This window comes from Symphalangus syndactylus, chromosome 5, assembly GCF_028878055.3.
Source record: "Symphalangus syndactylus isolate Jambi chromosome 5, NHGRI_mSymSyn1-v2.1_pri, whole genome shotgun sequence".
NCBI classification, from domain to species: Eukaryota; Metazoa; Chordata; class Mammalia; order Primates; family Hylobatidae; genus Symphalangus; species Symphalangus syndactylus.
The window spans coordinates 12,049,867-12,073,241 of record NC_072427.2 but is presented as its reverse complement, the minus strand read 5'-3'; the positions used below and the strand labels follow the sequence as shown (position 1 = coordinate 12,073,241).

Genomic DNA, 23,375 nt, shown 5'->3' with positions numbered 1-23,375 from the left:
TTGGATGTTTGATCTAAAAAGTAATCTAAATCTACCATATATCAATAAGTATCTTCATAAAGCTATGATTTTAACATCTGTGCCTTTTTTCTGATTTTTTGAGTATAGGGAAATAAAGAATTTACTTTTCAGAGTTGACAAGGACTGAAATATGATACACAAATTAAAGCATCAATCAACCTCTCCCTCAATAAAGTTAAAAAAATACAACTGTCCACTTGCTTGGTGATACCCCATATTTAACATATATAGAATTTTTAGCTTTTAGAGATCCTAGAATACTGAGAAAATGTGAAGTAACTTCACATAGAACTTAAAAACAGCAGTAGCAGTAATAGAGCCAACCCTTCCAACACAGATGTACTTGTGCACACACACACATGCATGAACACGAAGAAGCAGAGGACATTTGGGAAATTAAAAGTTGCTCTGTTGAATGTTTTGTGAAAGCAGTTTAGTAGAAACCAAAGGCAAGGCCTTGAGGACTGCTGTTTTCCATGATTTCTCTGTGGACTGAAAAACATTCAGATTCATTTTGCTTTCGTACAAATGACAAATGCAACATCGTTTTGAGATTAGACTCTTTAAATAATGCTGGTCAAATGTCTTTTTGATGCTTTCGATATTTGTGTGTTAACTGTGTCTAAAAGATTTACTTTAAGTTCTGTCACCAGTTTACTCACAACCAAATGCACCTGCATTTGATTAAGCTCTTTCATTGGCTGTGACATCCACCAGAAGTCACAACTGGATGTGCAGAGCAGACATCGCTGCCCATTTGCTAGGTGTGTGTGCAGTTGATGCTCAAAAATTAAAAGTATTTGTGTAAAGCTGGAAAAAAGAAATTTCACAGTTACAATAACCAGAAGAAGAGGGGTTTTAGACATCTTAAAAGTGTGTATATGTAAGTGCACACACAGAACCATATATACATATATGCAAAATATATAGGTATATTCAATGCTTAAAATATTTGGCATCTTATTTGTTTTAACATATATAAAATAGTTTCCCTAGTCTTCCTTTTCATGAAGGACTACATAATATACTTTCAAAATATTTTAAAGTTTTTTTCAGCACTTTTTAAAAATAGGAACAGCCCATCATTGCATATTGTGAGCATAATTTTTACAACATAATTGCACTTCTATTGGTAGATTCTCAGGCATTAACTAATTATGCAATTTAATAAAATTACAGTAATTGCATTAAAAAGATTATCTCTTAAAAATTTAAAAGGACACTATTAACTATTTTAGCATATTTTCATGTTTATATTTTCAATTTTGTGAGTTGCGATTCCAGACAGAATCATAGATAGACTGACTGAAATCACTTATTATTTTGGAGCATTCCAATTTTGACTAGTAAACATTAGATCTCAATTATTGTAATCATAGCACAGCCATATTCACATAGCCTGTTAGATGTAAATGGTTAGCTCCCCTTTTGTATGTAGGTCCAGGCTCTGTGGGGGACCCTGTGTCACTACCACTGCCTTTTCTGAGCCTTCTGTTGGTGTGCACTTGCAAGCACACATTTTCTGCCTTCTCTGAATTTTCTGTTTAGGATTCTGTGATGGTTAATACCGAGTGTCAGCTTGATTGGATTGAAGGATACAAAGTATTGATCTGAGTGTGTCTGTGAGAGTGTTGCCAAAGGAGATTTGAGTCAGTGGGCTGGGAAAGGCAGACCCACCCTTAATCTGGGTGGGCGCTATCTAATCAGCTGCCAGTGAGGCTAGAATATAAGCAGGCAGGAAAATGTGAAGAGAGAGACTGGCCTGGCTTCCCAGCCTACATCTTTCTCCCATGCCGGATGCCTCCTGCCCTTAAACATCAGACTCCAAGTTCTTCAGTTGAGGAACTTGGACTGGCTCTCCTTGCTCCTCAGCCTGCAGATGGCCTATTGTGGGACCTTGTGACTGTGTGAGATAATACTTAATAGACTCATATATATTAACCACCAGGTGCCAAGCAGAGCTCTACCTCAAGGCTATGACAATACTCAAATATGAATATATATATATTCCTATTCCATTAGTTCCATCTCTCTAGATAACCCTGACTAATACGGATTCCTTGTCTTTTACAGATTCCAAGAAGTGCAGTCTAATTCACTGTGCTTTCCAGAGATACCCTACTGAACTTGATCCAGATTTTAGGATCTTTAATCTTAAAGAAAAGACTCCAGAGGTCGTGTAGCTCCTTAATGCAACTGATGCTTGACTACCACCTTCTTCAGGCTTGCTTCTTCTCCCGATCCTCCCTCTTTCCTCCTCTCTCTTCCCTCTTCTCCTTCCCCTTTCCACAAGCAGTGACAGTTTTGAGTATCTAATACATTGCTAGATATTGAAGTGCAAAAATGAATTTTCATACTAAGCACTCATAAGTGTATCAACCCTCCTCCCCTATTTTCCACTCACCCTTCCTTTCCCCCTCCCTCCCTCTCTCTCTTCTGCCTCCTCCTCACTCCATTTATCCCCTCTACTCTGCCTCTCTCCAGAAGCCCTCCTCACCTCCTTAGTTTCCCTACTTTATTGCCCCAACTTTCTTCTATCATCCTCCGTTATATTTGAAAACAAAAGGTAGTGTTTTGATTATTCAAGCATATCATAAGAAAAATGTGCTCTTTGGGAATTAAATTAGGTCATAAGCATGGAAATATTTTTAAAACATGGAATAGGTTACAAGTATGGGTAGGAATTACTATCCGATATAACTATCGGTGGGCGATGGTATTCTTCAGTTTCGAGAAAGGCCTCACTAAAACACACACACACACACACAGTCATGTGCTATTTCGTTGCAAAGTGTTTTTGTGGACCCGGACTTGTTGAGAAGCTGTTCAATGACAGGGTGGAAATGCAAAGCTTGGTATTGTGTGCTGTGGTTAGTGTTCAGGAGTCAACCATTTCCAGGGCTACTTGATGTATATTTAACCACCAGATGCCAAGGCAAGAGTTCTACCTTAAGGTTGTGATGATACTCTTCATGCTTGACCTAATAAACTCAGTTCATGTCAAAAATAGACGGCTTATGCCTGTAGTTCCAGCACGTTGAGAGACAGAGGCAGAGATTGAGGCCAGCCTGGGCAACAGAGTGAGACCCCGTCTCAAGAAAAAAAAAAAAAAAGAAAAGGAGGTATTTTATTTCAATGACTTAATACTTCAGGTTAATGTCATGTGTTATACAGTTATGCAGTGTAACACAGCCTCGTGATTGAAGGATTGTTTTAGTATATTGCAAGCTGCCGACAGGCAAAGGCCCAGTCTTTCATCTTTGTGCATATCCTTACTGCTTAGGATAATGTTGGGTACACAGTAGGCATCTAATCAATGCTTCTTGGAAGGGTGCTAGAACTAGTGAAAACCATCTGTTACCAGATGTTGCTTTCTTTTTATTCTTACACCTCCCCTGATCATAACAGCCTGTGGCCGCATCAGTAGCTAAAATCCAAAACAACCTAGCAACTTCATGATATTCTTGTCTGATATGCATTTTTCTGGCTTTTTCTTGGTCCTGCCCATCCAGGGATTGTGCTAATTAGTAGCAAAATGGCCAAAAGGCAGCCAGGAGGAGGAAGAGAGCTGGCAAGTCTCTAACTGCCATCACAGCCCCTGAATCTGAGAAGATGCTATTTTTGATATTTTCAGAATTGAATGCCTTTTCTCCCCTTTCATTTGTTTCTATATGTGACACCTGGATGTGCAAACATTTTGTGTGATGCAAAAACAGAAAAGAATATTTAGAAATAGGGGGACTTGGTGTGTGTGAAAACAGTTATAACCAATTCCTTATGTAGGTTTTGACCTGTTGAAGAACATGCTTAGCACTTAGATATCTGGCTAATTTGATATTGCCTTTTTTTTTTTTTTTTTTTTTTTTGCAGTCTGAGCTTTGCCATTTGTTTCTAAGCTGTCATTTTTATTAGTCTCTCTGGCTGATCTTTTGGGGCTCCCCATCAGGTGGCATGTGCTCGCCATTGTCTGGCTGTGCTTGGCAAGCGGAGGGCCCTTTTATTGCTGTGTGATGTGGGCGTGCTTGCTGGGGTAGCCTGTAATTAGACCCACCACAGGTGACAGTTACTAGAGAGCCCAGTAATCATTCTAGCTGCCTGATCTGATGTTTATGGAGAGAAGCCTTCTTTGTGTTCTGGTCAGGGTTTACTACAGCATGTTGTACTTTTGCCGTTTGATTTATGATTTAGAAAGGTGTGTTTTGTTACTGCTCCCTTTATCTTGGGGTTGTGTCATTGGCTTTTTAAATAACAGATGTGTATTAGAGGAAGATTTTTATTATAAAGCCTGATCATCCACATCTCACGTATACAAAAAAGATTTTGATATTTAATCAAAATCAGGTTCAATATGTAATCATCTAAGCCTTGCTCTTGCACAGTGTTTACTGACTGTTTTAGTCTCCCTGGGATTCTCTTATTACCTAAATCCATATTGGTTTTGGCCTTTGAAAATGACTTTTCTATTGCTTCCCAAGCTCTTTAAAATTTCTGTTTTAATTCATTGTCTGGGATGCTTCATTTTGTCAAGGAAAAAAAACAAAACAAAACAGAAATATACTTCTGGGCCCCATTGGTGTTAGGTAAGACCCAACAGCTGTCGTTTTTAATATAGGGAAGATGGAGCCATAGAATAAGGTAGGAGGGGCTTTCGTGGTCAGTCTGAGGGGAAGAAGAAAGCTGCAGGCTTCAGAAAGTGATTTTCCCAAGACCTCCTCATTTGTTTGAACAGAGGATTCTCAGTCCTACACTACTTTTACAATGCGCGGCTTGTATAGTCATAAACTTTGAAATTATGGTTTTAGTTCATGAGTACAAACGGCATATACACAGGCTCCTTGGACTCTGCTTTTTTTTTTTTTTTAGGTACATTTTCCCTCAGGTCTTACATTTGAGTAAAAATAGTTTGTGAGTCTGTGGAGTTGCTATTCAGAGTGGTAACATGCCGTAGGGAGATGTAAATCTGTATCGTTACCTCGTGCTCACCTGACTGACGCTTCTGTTAGAACAGGTGAATTTTCCTCATCAAAATGGTGTGTCCATAGTGATGAGAGTAATGAAGATGATAACAAGGATAACAGTGATGACAAGGATGATGGTGCTGATGAACGGTGTCTTTGTGTTTGGGAGGTGTTTAAGTTTTGACTTCTGCTATAAAACCTTGCTCTTTATTAGGCTTTAGTGACACTTTTAGTGAAGTTTTGTCTTACATTGTCTTCTCTTTAAGAAGAAATAGAGTATTGCTTCTTCAACTAAGTATGCCTCTGTTAATAGCCACATTTCTTCTGCTCTGGGTTAAGCTAGGTACATGCAGTTACAAACATTTTGTGTCCCATAGCAAGAGCAGTTTTCCTTGGAAATCACCGAGACCCGCAATTTTTTTTGCAAGGAAACTTTTATAGGCTAATTCATTACCCCCCATCCCCAAATTCTACTTTTCACAATAGGAAAACGCATAGTGTGTTTAGCTGTTAAAAAAAATTAGCTGACTGTGGCCTCATTAACTGCACCTCTTTTGGCAAATTTGATTTTGCATTTCATTGGCGATTTTTCCATTTTTAATAATCTACATGTTTTCAAAAAATTGATTTCCTGGAAATTTAATCAAAAACAGGGTTGGGGAATAAGAGGAGGGAGAGAAAAAAGGAAAAGGAAAGAAAAATAACAAATAGCTTGACAATTGCTTGAGTTTACTTAAAGATAGTCCTGCAGGTGGCGATAGAAACTCATAAATGATAAAATCCTAAGGTAAATTTCTGTGGGCTGCTTCTTGGGGATTTTAATTTCAGCAATTTATTTTTAATTTGATACAAGCATCTAGAAGCAGAAATTATTACATTAGTAAAAAAAAATTGAAATTTTCATGTTATGTACTTTTCTGTTTTTATAATAATTTTCTTGAATATTCTGTAGCACATTATTCCTTCTGTAGAAGAAATAAGATCCAGATTACTGCCCAGTTGGTACGGATTTCATTAGGAAAATCACCATTTTAAGGCTTCTTTTTTTTAATTTCATTTTTACTTTCTTTAACCTGCAGCTAAAATTTGATGCTTATGCCATTGGCTGGGTTTAGCTTCTATAAAGGCCTTTGCTCTTGGGTGTGACATGGCTTAGGCATGACGTTGAGTGTGTGTGTGTGTGTGTGTGTGTTCACAGAGACATTCCTTCAAATCATAATATCAAAGCTAGTCGCTTCCAGAGACCATTTCCTCCCTTAGCTAGGTGTTTCAAGTTAATGTGACCAGGATCACAAATTTCTTGAAAGCTATTTTATTTAGGGATAAAAACAAAACATAAATATGTATATTTTTAACATTAGGCAATACATAGTGAATATGATAACTTTTTTTAGTTCTTTTAGTTATTTTGGACATGAGGCATTGTCAAAGCAAAATGAAAGCATTTGGAAGACAGGAGATCTTTCTTTTCTGCTAGTTGAGGTTCAAGAGTTTTTAAATTGCTTTTTGTGACTATATATATTCATTTATGGTTTTTTAAGTTTGAGTCTGAAAATGCAAACTCTAAAGGATAAAACTAATTTTCAACTTTCCTATTTTCTTGTAGTCTCATTTAGAAAACCTTTGCAGTGTACATTTTCAAGGTGGAGCTGCCTTGATTCTAAGAAAATGTAATTATTTTGGTTTAAACACTTTAGGCTTTAGATGTTGAGTGTCATCAACTGATAATTGTGACGGTCTTGAGCAAATTATGTGAATTGCAGTCTCTGCCTTTCTTCTGAACGTTTCCCTAAGTCTTACGGTAAAGTTCAAACCAGTAATGTCTTATATGCTGTACCCTTGGATCCAGAATGTTTTTTATGATATAATAGAAGAGGCAGAAAAAGAAAAGAAACCTCTGGCCTTCTTATATTCTGTTTCAATTGTTCTTCCAATTACTCATGAGGGAGAGGAGTGGAATGCAAGTGAGACACTCTGAAAACCTATTTTGCAGCCTTCATATAAAAAATATTCAGTTCTCTGCTCTGTTAGCAGCTGACCAAAATCTAATCCATTAAAAATATATCGTGGTAAGCAGTTCTTGAAAATGTTTATAATAAATGGTAAAAGCCAAGCTTTCACTGTGAGATTAGCAGTTGGAACAGGATGTGTTCATCAGGAAATAGGTTATTGCCTGACTAGTGTGTCCTGCAGAGTAACCTGCAGGATAGATGAAGATTTAAAAGCTTGCAGTGCAAGGATTTTATTTGATTTTCCCCCTTTGCTTTCTTTTGCATATTCCAGTGTTGTTTATCACCCATGGTATTTTTCCCAATGACTCTCTTATGAAGTTCATTTTACAAACAAAAAGTGTGGCATGTTTTGGGGGTTGGTTCCATTCACGCCCCATGATCGTCTAATGACCTATGGGTATTAATGTTGCTAATACGCTTTTTGACATTACAAACTTCGTAGCTTAAAGATAAATGTGAAAGAATCTTTTCCAGAGAGCTGGACCTACCCCCCGCTTCCATCTTAAAGATACAGGAAGTGCTGCAGAGAATTGTGGTGTCTTTCCTGCTTTTTGCTTGACTGCAGTCCAGCGTCAGTCAATGGACAGTAGTGCTCATGAATAATGCCTTCTACGTGGATGATACCTACAGTAACACAGGAGTGACTAAGAGATCAAATACACTGGCTAAAAAGCCTTAGGGAAGCATTATGTGTCTGAGGTCTGATCTATTGTCTGGGAGGTCGGAGAGTGTTAATGCATTCTGCAAAGATTACACTCCCTCTCTAATTGCTCAGACACTTCCTTAAAGGATTTAAACAGTCAGGAAAGGTGACACTCCTTGTCAATTTTTGTCTTCTGCCTGCAGTTGAAGTTTATCTGTCTTTCCACTGAGACCACTAGATCAAGTAACCTAGATGGTGTCAAAGGCATAAACTCTGAATTAGGAGTGAAAGCAATAAGAGATGTTATTTACTGTACCATTGTTACTTGCTCTTTAAATGCTCTCCATTCCATTTCTGGTGTTTACATAGTGAAAACCACAGCATCTCTGTGTTCCAAAGCGGGGCTGAAAAGGGTCCAAGGCTTCACTTTGACTTTTGATCAAATTTGTTTTCATAATCCTTTCGCAGTGCCATAACACCCCGTGCAGCATTCTGCATTTAGGTTATTTCGGCTAAATATGTAGAAAATAGGTGAACTTTAGGATTTCCTCTGTGCGTCCCCCCAACCTCACCCCTCCCAACACACCCCCATTCTGAAATGTTTCCCCTGAATCAGGCATATGCAAGACCAACCCACATTTAGGACGTGATAACTTTGTCCAGACCATCATTGTAAACTTCAAATGATACACAGACACATTTGAAGAAAGGTCTCCTCTCTGCACTGGAGAATCCTGACTCAATCTCGTGTGTCTGAGAGCTGATGTAGCAATTTTATCAGACTCTGTATCTCTTATATTGCTTTGATTATAACTCAGTGTTTCCTAAATGACACTGAAAAGCTTAAAGAAAGGTTTTACTAGTTCTTTCCCAATGGCAGTTTAGGAAATATCGGGGAGCTATCTGTTTGCGAAGAGCATAATGAACTCCTTAAATTCATAGTCTGTGTTGCTGTAGGAAGGAGTGGGGAGTGCAAGCTCGCATTCCACCTCGAGCATTTTCTACCCACTATGCACAGTTGCGTCATTGAGAAGAATTCCTCTTAGATCAGTTCAAATTACTAATATATGTGTCCTACAGCCTGCAACATAATATTTATGTAGCTTCCGAAAGAGACCTGGGAGGATTCCCTGTAATTCAAGATGGTAGTCTGACTGATGGGTGTAGAAGGAGTTTTTTTGTTGTTTTAAAGAAATTCTTGTTTGTCCCATGAGATTTTCACACTTTTCGGCTGACGGCGCTGTATTTTACTCATCCTGTATAAAGCTGTCAGTGTATTCGTTATATGTGTCTCTTGAAGACTCTGAGCAGATGACGAGAACAATTGCTGGAGGGGGAAAACACATTTGAATCAAAATCTTCAGAAGGGCATTTCTGTAGTCACTCCTGTTCCTGCTTCTGCGTGGACTGCCCCTCGCACTTTCTCTGATTGCATGTTATCTCACACTGTTGGTAGATTACACTGAATGTTTCATCTGTATATAAAAATTAAAAATTCAAACAAAAATCTGGCCCACATGAAGAACAGGCCCTTTGGGCATATGGTTCATTATGCATATTCGTTTAATTACTAAAACACTTGCGATGGCTTCAGTGCCCTTGCTTTCAACTTGCAAAGTTGGATCTCTTCTATTGCACAGAAAATATAGTGCAGAATTCTGTTGTGAAGGAGGAAAAAAGACAAGAAAAAAATAGAGCCTTTGAAGAAATTATTGGAATTCACCAAAAGTAGGTATGATTCTCCGTATGAAATAAATGGAAGAAGGGATTTCTCCCCTTCCTCGTCTTTGTCATCTCCTTCTCCCTCCCATTTCTATGACTACCCTGAAGGCGGTTTTTACTGTGGTTAGTTTATAAGAAATGTGAGACTAAGGATTTAGGTTTCAAACATGTTCCCTCTGAGCGCCTCAAGTCTCATGACGAAGCAAAGTTTTATTGTTTAGAAGGGGGCTGCTATGAAAGTGTGACTTTAATTGATTTTTCAGGGCAAACAGGTGGTGATGGTTTAGACATCTCCTGGCCTGAGTGCCACTCCTAATTTGGGGCTACACGTATAATAGCTTTATTAAAATAAACAATCCCTTGGCTTTGGTTTTACCTGAACATCTGCCTCCTGGTTTTTAAAGGGCTTTTAAAAATATTTTCATTGTGTGCTTAAAAGGATCTGATCCTAAAATAGCTAAGAAAGACTTTATTTTCTATTTATGCCATCAAATTTTTTATTTTGATCTGATGTTAAAGACACTAAAATTTAGAAGCATCTTTAAATGGGATAATCAGTGCTTCAGTAGTTTTCTTTAGAGCACATTCATTTACAGGATGCAACAGATTTTGAAAGTAACAGGTCAAAAATTGAATTTGTAGTCGCTGGGTTTTGATTTGAACTCTTATTTTGGTGCACAAAAGATGGTTTGAGTGAGTACACGTACTTGTGTGTCTGTGCGCACATGTTTTAAGACCATATTTTGGATTTATTCCTGAGGGCTGGTGATGTTTCAGCATTGTAAGAAAGCTTCTTGGACTCCTCTTGATCAGAATAAATTCAAGACTCCTAACAGCATTTCTAAGGGAAAGGAGGATCCAAGCCTTGGCATCGTTCTTGTTTTTAGTGGCAAGTATGTGTGGCTCTGATACAAGCACAATTTTGCTTTTCAATTAAGCAAATAGGTAGTCTATCTGAGTAATGGGAGACCATCCAAGACATTCTTGATAGGATTCCTAAAGGAATTGTACTTTGCTATAAATAGCATCACTCACTAATCACTATTGGAGGGTTCCTGAATTAGGGCACCTTAGTCGGGTTTAAGCACGTTGAATATGTACAGAGCTATTGCAGGCTTAATATGAACTTACTGCAAGCCTGCTTCTTTTAGTGCCAGAAATAAAGCTGCAAGTGGAGTAACTTAATACAGTGAACTGCTTTACTCTATCACGGCACTAATGCTAATTAGATACACTTGCTTTATTACCCAGAGCATTTTTTTCTGTGTTCATTCTGATCTAATCTTTCTATGAACATAAAGGAGTAAGTCATGAAGGAGTAAGTCGTAAGTGTTATGTTTAAGCTTTTAGTCACAATTGCAGCCTAACGTTCATGTGAGCAAAGTCAGAGAACACTCTTAGAGAATGCTTTGTCCACTTACAGTCCAATTAGAATCCCATTGGACTTCTCTCACGGAGGGCCCCACAGTGCCAAAAATTACGCTTCTGAAATGAGTAAGACACTTATCGATACATTTAATGGAATTTTGTTCTTGACCTCTTCATCTACCCACCTTTATGGAGAATAAATAAATGTGTGAGGATTTTTTCCTCCCTTCCGTTAATCAGAGCAGAGAATTTGCTGATGGTTTTGAAAGATGTATTTACCAAAATCAGACTTTCAACTGCTCAATTACCACCTTCTGCAAAGACGCATAATGAGAAATTTATTGTCTGATTCTAGACCTGAAATTATGATCATTCTAGGGGGAAAAAGCCAATAGTGCAGCACATTAGATGCTTTTTCTCTTTCATTTAGTTCAGTGCTTTTCTACTTTTTAAACTACTTTTTCTGCCTGTATGAGTGGTGTGAGGATTTTTATTGGGCTATAGGTGATTGTTTGACTTTTTTCCATTTATATAAAATCGTCACAAAATGTAGAATATAGTGTGGCCAGTAGCACGATGCAAACATTAAAGGGATGGAATTTTAATAAATGCTTCACATTTAAGAGAATAAAAACTAATAAGAAGTGAATGTATCATACAGGTTAGAAGCCTTCTTTTCCCCCTGTTTAAAAAAGTCCATTAATATTTTCTAAAGAGGAAAATAAAAGTCAACAAAAACTTCATGTCTAGAGCAACGGAATCTAAAAGCCTCTAATTTATATTTAATATTAAGATAATATATTTTATATTTTATATGTACTTTCTTTAAAATTAGAATGGATCAGCCATATTCTTCATAGAAATGTTCAGTATAGTGATATTGTGAAACTGACAGTTTGAAAATGATACGCATTGTTTATTTAAATAGTCATAGAGGATAATAAAAGTGAGAAACATATAATTGAGATGTCTACCTACAAAAGCACTGGAAATAAATGGCCAGATGGGGTTATACCCACACCAAACTAGAACTACTTGATGGAAATGTGTCTTTAAGAGCCAGACACCAAGTCTGATATTCCTCTAATAACTGACCAGGTCACTCTGTGACACATAGAATTAGTCAAAGACAATGTCAAATAAACACCAGAAATAGTACATTTCACTGCTCATGGATCTTAAGAAAACAAATGGTTAAAGAATTTTGATTTGGTAACCTTTCTTTATATTATGGCACCGAGAGCATGACTTAGAGGCACAGGTGGAAATATGAAGGTTTTATTAGAGGGCAGGGAAGAAAAGGGAGGGTCAGGGCAGGAAAGGACATTTTGCTTGTGGAGCTTCATGAAGCTGAGATTTGCCAAGGCCGTTCTTCCGTTATTGGTGTCTTTTTCCCTTTCTCTAAATAGGAGCTTGACTGGGAAGAACATGCCACCTCCTACACCCACTGATTTCTTCCGAAACTGCAGCATTGGTTTTCTGGTCAGTCGAAATAGCCTTTCATAGTTTCCGTATGTATCTTCACCCCTTTTACATTATATAGGTAGACATCCTTTTATCAGGTTTCACTTTATTGCACTTTGCACATACTGCTTTTTTTTTTTTTTTAACAAATCGAAAATTTGTGCAAACCTGCATCTAACAAGTTTATTGGCACCATTTCTACAAAACAAGTTATCCAGAAGTTCTAGCTGAGATAATTGATAAAGGTGGCTACACTAAACAACAGATTTTCAATGTAGAAGAAACAGCTTTCTATTGGAAGAAGATGCCATCTAGGACTTCCATAGCTACAGAAAATGCTTTACTTTAAAGCTTCAAAGGACAGGCTGACTCTCTTGTTAGGAGTTAATGCAGCTGGTAACCTTAAATTGAAGCCAGTACTCATTTAGCATTTTAGAAATCCTAGGGCCCTTAAGAATTCTACTAAATGTTCTCTGCCTGTGCTCTATAAATGGAACAACAAAGCTTGGATGAGAGCACATCTGTCTGCAGCATCATTTACTGAATATTTTAAACCCACTGTTGAGATCTACTTCTCAGAAAAAAATGATTTTTTTCAAAATATCACTGCTCATTGAACATGTAACTAGTTGCTCAAGAGCTCTGATGGAGATATACAATGAGATTAATGTTGTTTTCATGCCTGCTAACCTAACATCCATTCTGTAGCCCATGGATCAAGGGCTAATTTCAACTTTCAGGTCTTATTTAAAGAAATATATTTTGTAAAATGATAACTCTCATTGATTGTGAATTTTTCTGATGGATCTGGACAAAATAAGAACCTTTTTGAAAGGATTCACCATTCTAGATGCCATTAAGAACATTTGTGCCGGGCGTGGTGGCTCAAGCCTGTAATCCCAGCACTTTGGGAGGCTGAGGCGGGCAGATCACGAGGTCAGGAGATCGAGACCACGGTGAAACCCCGTCTCTACTAAAAATACAAAAAATTAGCCGGGCGTGGTGGCGGGCACCTGTAGTCCCAGCTACTCAGGAGGCTGAGGCAGGAGAATGGCGTGAACCCGGGAGGCGGAGCTTGCAGTGAGCCGAGATTGCGCCACTGCACTCCAGCCTGGGCGACAGAGTGAGACTCCATCTCAAAAAAAACAAAACAAAACAAAACAACAAAAAAAAAGATTTGTGATGCATGGGAGGAGGTTGAAATATCAATATCAATATTAACACGAGTTTGGAAGGAGTCGATTGCAGCCTTCACAGATGATTTTGAAGGGTGGAGTGGAAGAAGTAAGTTTAGATGTGGCAGAAATAGCAAGAATAGAATTAGAAGTAGAGCCTGAAAATGTGACTGAATTGCTATAATCTCATGATGAAACTTAAACATATGAAGTTTCTTCTTGTGGATGAGTGAAGAAAGTGGATTCTAGAGATGGAATCTACTCCTGGTGAAGATGCTGTGAACATTGTTGAAATAACAAAGGACTTAGAATATTCCATCTCGGTTGATAAAACAGTGGAAGGGTTTGAGGATGTTGACCCCAATTTTGAAAGAAGTTCTACTATGGGTAAGATGCTATCAAACAGCATCACATACTACAGAGAAATCTTTTATGAAGGCAAGAGTCAATTGATGTGATAGACTTCATTGCTGTCTTATTGTAAGAAATTGCCACAGCCACCCCAACCTTCAGCAACCACCACCCTGATCAGTCATCAGCCATCAACCTTGAGGCAAAACCCTCCACCAGCAAAAAGATGATGACTCACTGAAAGTTCAGATGATAGTATTTTTTTTTTTAGCAATGAACTGTTTTTAATTAAAGTGTATTTACTTCACCTTTTTAGACATACGCTGTTGCATACTTAATGTTGCAACTTAACCATTGCATATGTTGCTGTACACTGTACTAGACTATAGCACAGTGTAAACATAATCTTTATTATGTACTGGGAAACCCAAAAAATTGTGTGACTCACTTTATTGTGATTTTTGCTTCATTGTGGTTGTCTGGAACCAAACTCACAAGATCTCGGATGCATGCCTGTACAATTGTATTAATTTTCTGTTGCTACTGTGACAAATTATCAAAGACATAAGTGGCTTAGGATGACACAAATGTATTATAGTGCTGGAGGTCGGAAGTCTAACCCTGGTCTCACTGGGCTAAAATTAAGGGAGGGCTCTGTTTCCTTCTGGAGGATCTAGGGGAGAATTCATTTCCTTTGCTTTTGAGCTTCTGAAGGCTGCCCCCACATCCCTTGGCTCATGGGCCATTCCTCGATCTTCGGATCCAGCAAGGGGAGATTGTTGAGTTCTCCTGTCACATCACTCTGACCTTGTTTCTGCCCTCATGTCTTTTCTGGACTTTCTTCTGCTTCCCTCTTCAACTTTTAAGAACCCTTGGGATTGTATTTGTCCCACTCAGGTAATCTGGATCATCTACCTATTTTAAGGTCAGATGATTAGAAAACTTAGCTTCATCTGCAACCTTAACTCTCTTTGTCCCATAACATAACAGGTTCTAGGAAATAGGATGTGGGTGCCTATTTGGGGTTCCATTATTCTGCCTACCGCAATGAGGTCATGCATTCCTGTCTTCCATTCATGTGGCTTCCTGAAGGATAAAGATGATTTCTAAAGCAAGCTCTGGTTTCTTGCATATGAAGTGTTTCAATGAGAGGCTTAAATTTGGGAAAAGGGAAGAGGTTATGTACTATACATATTTTAACCTGAGAGTGGCTGGGAGGACAGCAATTTGAAATATGCAGAAGTCACATGTTGTGGGCAACATGAAAGATCTTTGATACTTGGTGTGTTCAGTCTCCTTTCCCCACAGCTGCTAGTATATGGCTGGAGGGCAGGAAGTCTGGGAGGAAGCTGTGTACCTGTCCACACCATGGGTCTTGGGCACGCAAGCTCTCATGGGGAGAGGAATGGATGGGCTAGTTCCAGCAGCCAACCAAAAGGGAAAAGAGAATAGAGAATGACTTGGAGGGTTGTGCAGGACTCAGAAATAATTCCTAGTTAGTGGGTGAGTGTAAGGGGCACTAAATCCATGGTGTTTCCCCACATGACTCTACACAGTTAGTCAAACTTCAAGCCACATTTTGAATGCAAGTAAAATCTTGTATTCTCTGTAAAACATCCTTTAGCATCCCAAGCAAAAGCGATCTTGCCCTTTCCCAGTGACTGTCACAGTGAAACTCTTCCTAATTTTTTTCCAGTTTCCTATTTCCCTTGCCCACTTCCATAATTAAGGGTACCATGTCACCTGATGTATCTAGTTAAACATTTGATCATGTCATTTCTTTGTTTAGAAATCCATTCTCATTTCATTTCAAATCACATTCTCGACTTCCTACTGTGACATACAGGATTTTCCATGAACTGGTCCCCACCGAGTTCTCCCACCTTATTGCCAGCCGTTGCTCCATGAACCAGCACTGTTGGATGTTTTACCATCTCCAAGCATGTGCAGCTTTTTTGAATTTTTACCACTGTCATATCTTTTGCTTTTACTCCCTCCTTCCCACTAAACTATCAGTCATCGTCTTTTTTCTTTTCTATTTTTTTGTAGAGATGGGGTTTCCACTATGTTGCCCAGGTTGGTCTCTAACTCCAGGGCTCAAGGGATCCTCCTGCTTTGGCCTCCCAAAATGCTGGGATTACAGGCTTGAGCCATGACACCTAGGCTAAACTCTTAGTCTTACCTAAGCACTTTCATTGTCTAGCATTGAGCCTAACACAAAGTAGTAACTGGGTATATGTCTTCTAATTGAACCAATGAATTATCTGAATGCTTTTCTGCAAAAATAATTAGTGAAATAGAGCCTAACAAACTTTATCTTCCAAGTAATTTTCTTCACGATTATATCTCTGTCCTTTCACTTGGATGTAACCACTTATCCAATTTATAAAAACATGATGGCAACCATTCAAGTTCATCATTGCATTTAATCCTCTCAAGAGCCCTTGAGGCAGATATTACCATTCCCATTTCACAGAAGAAAAATGTTTGATAATGTTTCCAGGATCTCACAGCTAGTACGGTAGAGCCATGATTTAGATCCAAAGTGAATATTTTCTACACACCTGTAAATAAATATTTACTGTTAGAAAATGTAATTGCTTCACAACTGTTGGAAATAACACAAAGGGGAAAAGTACAAAACAGTTAAGAGCATTTGACTCCATATTCAAACTCCCCCAAAGTCAAACAGTAACGATTTTATGTCCTTATTTAAAAAGAAATGTTCCTTTGACTACTATGGAATCATACGTAATGAGGTACCCTGACATTTGTACTTAAAACTGTATTTAAATAAGGCAAAATGGGGACTTGAATTTAGATATGTGTGTGCGCATAGGTGCATGTGCGTGTAAGAGTTCATGTTGGCGGCTGCTAGATAATAAAACCATGCCTTATTCACAGTAGAGCAGTGATTGATAAAACTATGTCTTATTCACTTACTCAGCTTACAATAAACTGAGTTTAGCAGCTCAGTGCCTCAGATGTAGTAAAAGTTTCATGAATGTTGGTTGAAAGAATGTTTATTATTATTATTACTATTATTATTATTATTATACTTTAAGTCCTGGGATATATGTGCAGAATGTGCAGGTTTGTTACATAGGTATACATGTGCCGTGGTGGTTTGCTGCGCCCATCAACCTGTCATCTACATTAGGTATTTGTCCTAATGCTATTCCTCCCCTAGACCACCAGCCCCAGTCAGGCCCCTGTGTGTGATATTCCCCTCCCTGTGTCCATGTGTTCTCATTGTTCAACTCCCACTTATGAGTGAGAACATGCGGTGTTTAGGTTTCAGTTCCTGTGTTAGTTGGCTGAGAATGATGGTTTCCAGCTTCATTCATATCACTGCAAAGGACATGAACTCATCCTTTTTTATGGCTGCATAGTATTCCATGGCATATATGTGCCACATTTTCTTTATCCAGCCTATCATTGATGGTCGTTTGGGTTGGTTCCAAGTCCTTGCTATTGTGAACAGTGCTGCAATAAACATATGTGTGCATGTAGAAATAATGTTTTAGTTGGTTGATTAATTCAGTAGTTTTAGTTGATTCAGAAACTGAGATATATTTGATCACCTTGACTTTCTGGGCATTGATGTAGAGTGTAGAATGGAAATAAACCATTCCGCAGAACTTTTCCACGTTCAGGTTTTCCAAGCCACTCACAAATGTGCACACTGAGGATGCATTAGGGAAACGTTTGGGATTGTGCATTCAGGAGACTCTCAAGCTCTGTCCTCTTGCATTTGTATTATCCAAAGCCATAGTTTGGATTCTGATTTAAGGGGTCTTCCCCCGGGCCACTGCACTCTACATGCTGCCTCACTGTGACATTACCCCATTGCAGTGTTGGATAACAACAAGTGGCATTTGGTTAGACCTTTCTTTAAATGCTTAAATTTTGACTTCAGTTTCAATTCAACAAATGTTTGAGTATTTATATCATATAAAACTTTATACTATGTTTTACAAGAAATATAGAGATGAATTATATGTGATTCTGGATTTCAAAGAGCAAAATAATTCTGGTGCATTCAATAGATATGAACAAGATTAATCATGATGCCAGGAGAAGTATGTGCCAGGTATCTTATAGAAAGAATGGTTTGCTCCAACCAGGGGGACCGGTAAAGGAGAAAAACGAACATTCCTAGAGACACTTTAAATTAAGGTATTCAGAAGAAAAACAGAGGCAGTTTTTAAGAATGGCAAATTTATATGCCTGGAATTTAAGAATTATGGTAGGAAACAGTGAGAAAGAATTGCATATAGCATATGTGAAGGTCAGGAATATTTTGATTTGATGGGCTGGGAATTGCAAACTGATAGTTTTAGACTGTCTACAGAGAGTGGGAAAAAATAAAAGACCTTGAGCACAAGAACACTGAGATGAGACCTATGCTTTGAGTGATTCTTTTGACCCTGATGTGAATGGATAGACACTGGAGCCAGGTATTATGAGCATTGTACAAATTAGAAGTATATTCAAATTATCTGGGTCTTGGCTGTGAACAATTGTGGGGCCTCATTTGGCCAACTCTGAGGGGTATGTGGGTATGTTGGGGGAAGGAGAAAGAGTAAACAAAGTATTGTAAAGTGATTGAATTTGTTCTCTATGTTTAAAAATTGAAGGAGTTCACATCAAGAACATTTAAAAAATCATTTCATTTGAAAATAGGTTAAAACTCACAAGAAGTTAAAAAAGAAATAGTGCAAAGAGTTCCCATGCCCCCTTCAGCCAGTTTCTCCCAATAAATATCTTACATATCCATAGTACATTTTCAAAACCAGGAAATTCATGCTGGCACAATACTGTTAACTCAGGTATAGACCTTATTCACATTTAGTCAGCTTTTGCATGCATTTCAGTGGTGGTGGTATGTAGTTCACATATCAGATAACCATCACCACAGTCAAGATACAGAATTATTCTGTCATCACAAAGAACCGCCCTTGTGTTGCTCCTTAATATTCACACATCCTTAACCCTAACCCTGGCAACCACTTAACTATTTTTCTTCACTGTAATTCTATCACTTTGAGAATGTCATACAAAAAAGAATCATGCCGTACATAACCCTTGAGATGGGCTTTTTGCATTCAGTGTAATGGCCTTCAGATCCATCCAAGTTGTGTGCATTCATAGTTCATTCCTATTGTGAACTCTTGAAAAATGGTAAGCCTGGGTAATGTCAGATCTAGTTTTGTCTGAAACAGTCAGCTGAAACTGAGTAAGAAACACTAAGAAATAGACCCCTTGGAGAAGGGATGCAATCTGAGCTTACGATGGTCCCCACCACACCCTATAGTCTAGCACCTGGGCTACATTTCAACAACTTGACCCCTCAAGCATTTTAACTTGCAGTCCTTGGCAGTGACTAACATTTCTGAAATGGATATAAGATGATTAGTGTTTCACAGGTTACTATACGTGATAGAGAAAAGAAATGGTATCCCTTTCTCAGGTAAGTTCAGGATACAAAGTCTCAAAGAGTAGGATGTGACATTATTATTTAAAAAATGTGGCCGGGCGCAGTGGCTCACGCCTGTAATCCCAGCACTTTGGGAGGCCGAGGCGGGTGGATCACGAGGTCAGGAGATCGAGACCACGGTGAAACCCCGTCTCTACTAAAAAAATACAAAAAATTAGCCGGGCGTGGTGGCGGGCGCCTGTAGTCCCAGCTACTCCGGGGGCTGCAGGAGAATGGCGTGAACCCAGGAGGCGGAGCTTGCAGTGAGCCGAGATCGCGCCACTGCACTCCAGCCTGGGCGACAGAGCGAGACTCCGTCTCAAAAAAATAAATAAAATAAAAATAAAAATAAAAAATGTAGCTACCTGTAGTCCCAGCTACTCAGAAGGCTGAGGCAGGAGAATGGCCTGAACCTGGGAGGTGGAGGTTGCAGTGAGCCATGATCGCGCCATTGCACTCCAGCCTGGCTACAGAGTAATACTCCGTCCCCCACGCCCAAAAAAAAGGTAGCATGCCCTATTATGTTTATGCAATGTCTATAAATTTATTAGGCCATGGATTATTTTTCAAGTGCTTTTGACTACAAAGGATTTTTGTACAGGTATGGGGTGGAGATGTCAGAGGCTGAAGGGCGGGGCTTTCGGGAAGAGAGACTGTTGCCCCTTTCCATGTCCATGAATAAAGAGGAGCAAAGCACAGTGAGAACTGAAGGTCAGGACCTCTGCATCTCTCCACAATTTTGTAACCATAATAATCTGGGGGTGTGTGTGTTGTTTGGTTAGTACCTGTTTTCCTTTTCGACTTTCTTCCTTACCCTGGCCTTTATCACTTTCAAAATCGGCACTTTGTCCTTCGTGACAGTTGTCAACCAATGGCAGTGGCTGCTTGGGAACCCTGAAATCATGGCTTTTGAAAGCATTCCTAGGCCAGTGCAGAATCACACTCAGTGTTTCCAGTGGTACATGATCTGCTGTAAGGGAAAACAAATGTAAAATATGTCACATGTACAAGGGAGTTTGTAAAACGATGTATGCACACATACATGCAGTTTAAAGAATGATGATAAGGGAAAACATCTGTGTACCTACTGCCCCACTGACAAACTGAACATTTTTTGAAGTTCTTTCTCTACTTCTTTGTAATTGAATCCTTCTTCCTGCTTTGTCCCCAGGAGTAATGGTAATACTGAATGTTGCATGTCACTCACTGTCAGTTGTGGTTTTGCCATCTTTGTGTCTATCTTTCAACAATGTATTCAATTTTATCTGATTTCTGAAGGTGTTAGAAATCATAAAAAAATTTTGTCTTATTCTGTGACTTGCATTTATTAGTATCGTTTTTGATGTTCATCTGTGTAGTTCATTTACATTCTGTATAGTGTATAGCTGTATGAGTAAATTATTTATCCATTCTATTCTCGATAGACCTTTGAATTGATTACATATTTGGATATTTTCATTTTGTTTTTTGAGTTTTTTTGCCATTATCAAAAGTACTCTTGTAAACATCATTATACATATCATCTGGTGGACACGTGTAAGAATTTAGAGCAATAGTTCCCAGTGGGGTGCCTGGACAGCAGCATCTAAAAACTTTTCAGGAATGCGGTTTCTTGGGCACCCCTCCAAATCTGCTGAATCAGGAACTCTGGGACTTAGCAATCTTGTTTAAATAAGGCCTCCAGGTGCTTCTCATACAGGCTCAACTTTGAGATCTACTGCTCTAGGGTATATACCTAGGAGTAGGACTGCTAGGTTTTAGGATATACACTTTCTGCTTAATTAGTTAATGCCAACCATTTCCCAAGTGATTATTGAACCATCAGCATCAAATGAAAGTTATGATTTTGCATCTTAGAAAACTCTTGGCATTATCTGACTTCTTAATTTTGTCAATCTGCTGTGTGAAGTGGTACTTTGGTGAGGTCTTAATTTGCATTTTTTATTATAATACTTACACGTTTCATATGTTTGGAGGCATTTGGATCCCTCCTTCTTTGCTCTATCTTTGCCTAATTTACCTAATTTTCTTCTCCCCCTACACTTTTTGTTTTTTTAATAAGTATTTAATCTAGATACACATTCTTCGTACTTAAAATATCTTCTAGAGGTTTCTATTTTTTCATGCTGTTTTATCTTTTGATAAACATAATCTTTAATATCAAAATTACCCAATTTTTCCTGTGGTTGGTGCATTTCGTGACATGTTTGAAGAATCCTTTCTTACGCCCAAAGTCATAAAACTATTCTTTAATATTTTTTTAATTTTACATTACATCTTTAAATCTTCTTGTGTTTTAATTTCATTTTTGTGTTCTGGGTAGTATCCAGATGACTTGGTATCATTTATTGAATATTCTGCCTTTTCTCAATGATCTGTAATGTCTACAAAGTCATAAATCAAGTTTACATACATAGATTGGCTTCTTCATTGGTCTCTTGTCTATTCCTGTACCAGTATCACACAAATATTTAGGTTTAGCACAGTTCTTCCCAATTTCCTTTTCTTCTGCAAGAATGCCTTGATAAGAAAGCTTGGCTCTTTGCTCTTCCATATAAGAGGTAGAATTCACTTTTTGTATTCCACAAAAACAGGACAAGACAAGACCAATACTGAAAGTAAGTCAGAGGCAAACTTATTAACTTTCAAAATCAATACATTATAAAAAGAACAGCAGAATGATATGAAGTTGATTAGCAGGAGTAAAAAAAAGAACAAAAATCATGTGTAAAATCAAAAGAAAAAACAAAATGAAAAGTTATCTTTTTGAAATACTTAGAGAACTGATTATTCTTTTCTCAGAGTTTTCAGTGTACAAAGAGAAAAGACACAAACAGGCATTGGAAGGGGAGGTTATTCAGATGAGGCAGAGATTAAACATAGAGGATATTATGACCAATTTTAAACTTAAAATGTTGAAACTACATGAAATGAATAAAGCTCATACAGCAACTTATCAAAGTTGCAAAAGAAACTTAAATAGTACTAAATCCATTAAATAATTGAATCTATAATTTAATATCATCCCAGAAAGCTAAACCTAAGGCTCAGGCAACTTTAGAGGCAAGTTTTACCAAACATTAATGGATTAGGTAATTCTTATACAAACTTTCATTTTTTTTCTTCTGGCTATTACTATTTTTTGGACATGTCAATTGTCAATTTTATTATTGCTCCATGGAAGGCAAAGTGTCTTTTTTACTCTTGTGCCTGCCTTTCAAACTTGCTTTTGACCATTGATTATTTTCGGTTATACTCTGAGATGCCAGAGGGAGAGAGGGAGAGAGACAGAGAGACAGAGAGAGAGAGAGAGAGAGAGAGAGAGAGAGAATGTGTGTGTGTGTATGTTTCTCTAGTCATCCTATTTGGCATTCCTTAACTTTATGACTTCATGTCTTTTATAAATTTTGGAAGATTCTCATCCAGTATCACTTACAGCTTTTTCCTAGTCTCTCTTTTCTCTCTCTTTCTGGATATCAAATTTTTACATATAAAGTAAACCTTTCTCAGTGTGCCATACTTCTTCTTATTCTATTTCTAGTTTTACCATATCTATCTCTACTTGAAGTGTAGATATTTTCTACTAATACTCCAAATTATTAATTTAATACCCTACTCCAAATCACGAATTCTCTCTTTTGCTTTATCTGTTCCACTATTAAATTCATTTATTGAGCTCTTCATTTTGTTTATGAAGTTCTAGGTGTTTATTTGACTCTTACAGATCTCAGTTCTCTGCTGGTATTGTTTTCACGAACATATGGATTATAATTATTTTAAAATTCATATCTTATAACTCTAATATCTAAGTCACCCATTTATTCTGGTTATCTTTTTTCTTTTGATTTTTGCCCATTGTTTTTTCCTTCTGTCTATACCTGATTATTTTTATTAGAACATTTTAAAGCGGGCGTGGACTATGTTATCTTCTACCAGAGAGGATATCCAGTAGGCATTTAGAATATAGCAAGTCACTCTGATCCCATCAGAGATGGAGATGATCCAAGGTAGGATTCCAGGCATCTTAAGGATTCATCTACGTCTAGTTTTACCCCATGCCTAGCCCTTTTTGGATTCTCAACAAAACCATGCAGTATTTACTAGGGCCCTTCTTTTTAAATAGTCCCTCACCTCTAATTTTTGTCTCCCAACCCTGTGACATTGCCAGAAGATTTTAGCAGC

At 38.0% G+C, this 23,375-nt stretch overlaps 1 protein-coding gene and 1 long non-coding RNA gene across 15 annotated transcripts in view; one reads left to right on the top strand and one right to left on the bottom strand.

The window, feature by feature from the left end:
* Positions 1–23,375, top strand: part of MCTP2 (multiple C2 and transmembrane domain containing 2) — a 256,284-nt gene that overhangs the window by 177,945 nt on the left and 54,964 nt on the right. Inside the window, exon 18 of one of the 14 annotated variants that reach the window (XM_063640085.1) lies at positions 2,095–2,250. The exons of the other annotated variants lie outside the window; for them this stretch is intronic. Coding sequence (XP_063496155.1) covers positions 2,095–2,115 — 21 coding nt within the window. The 3' untranslated portion in view covers positions 2,116–2,250. Of the gene's footprint in view, positions 1–2,094; positions 2,251–23,375 lie in introns of those variants that run through there. 14 annotated transcript variants of the gene reach the window in all.
* On the bottom strand, positions 16,121–20,100 carry LOC129482031 (uncharacterized). The gene is made up of 2 exons (XR_008657580.1): positions 19,979–20,100; positions 16,121–16,278 (listed from the first exon to the last, which is right to left on the bottom strand). It is a non-coding gene; the product is annotated as an uncharacterized lncRNA (long non-coding RNA).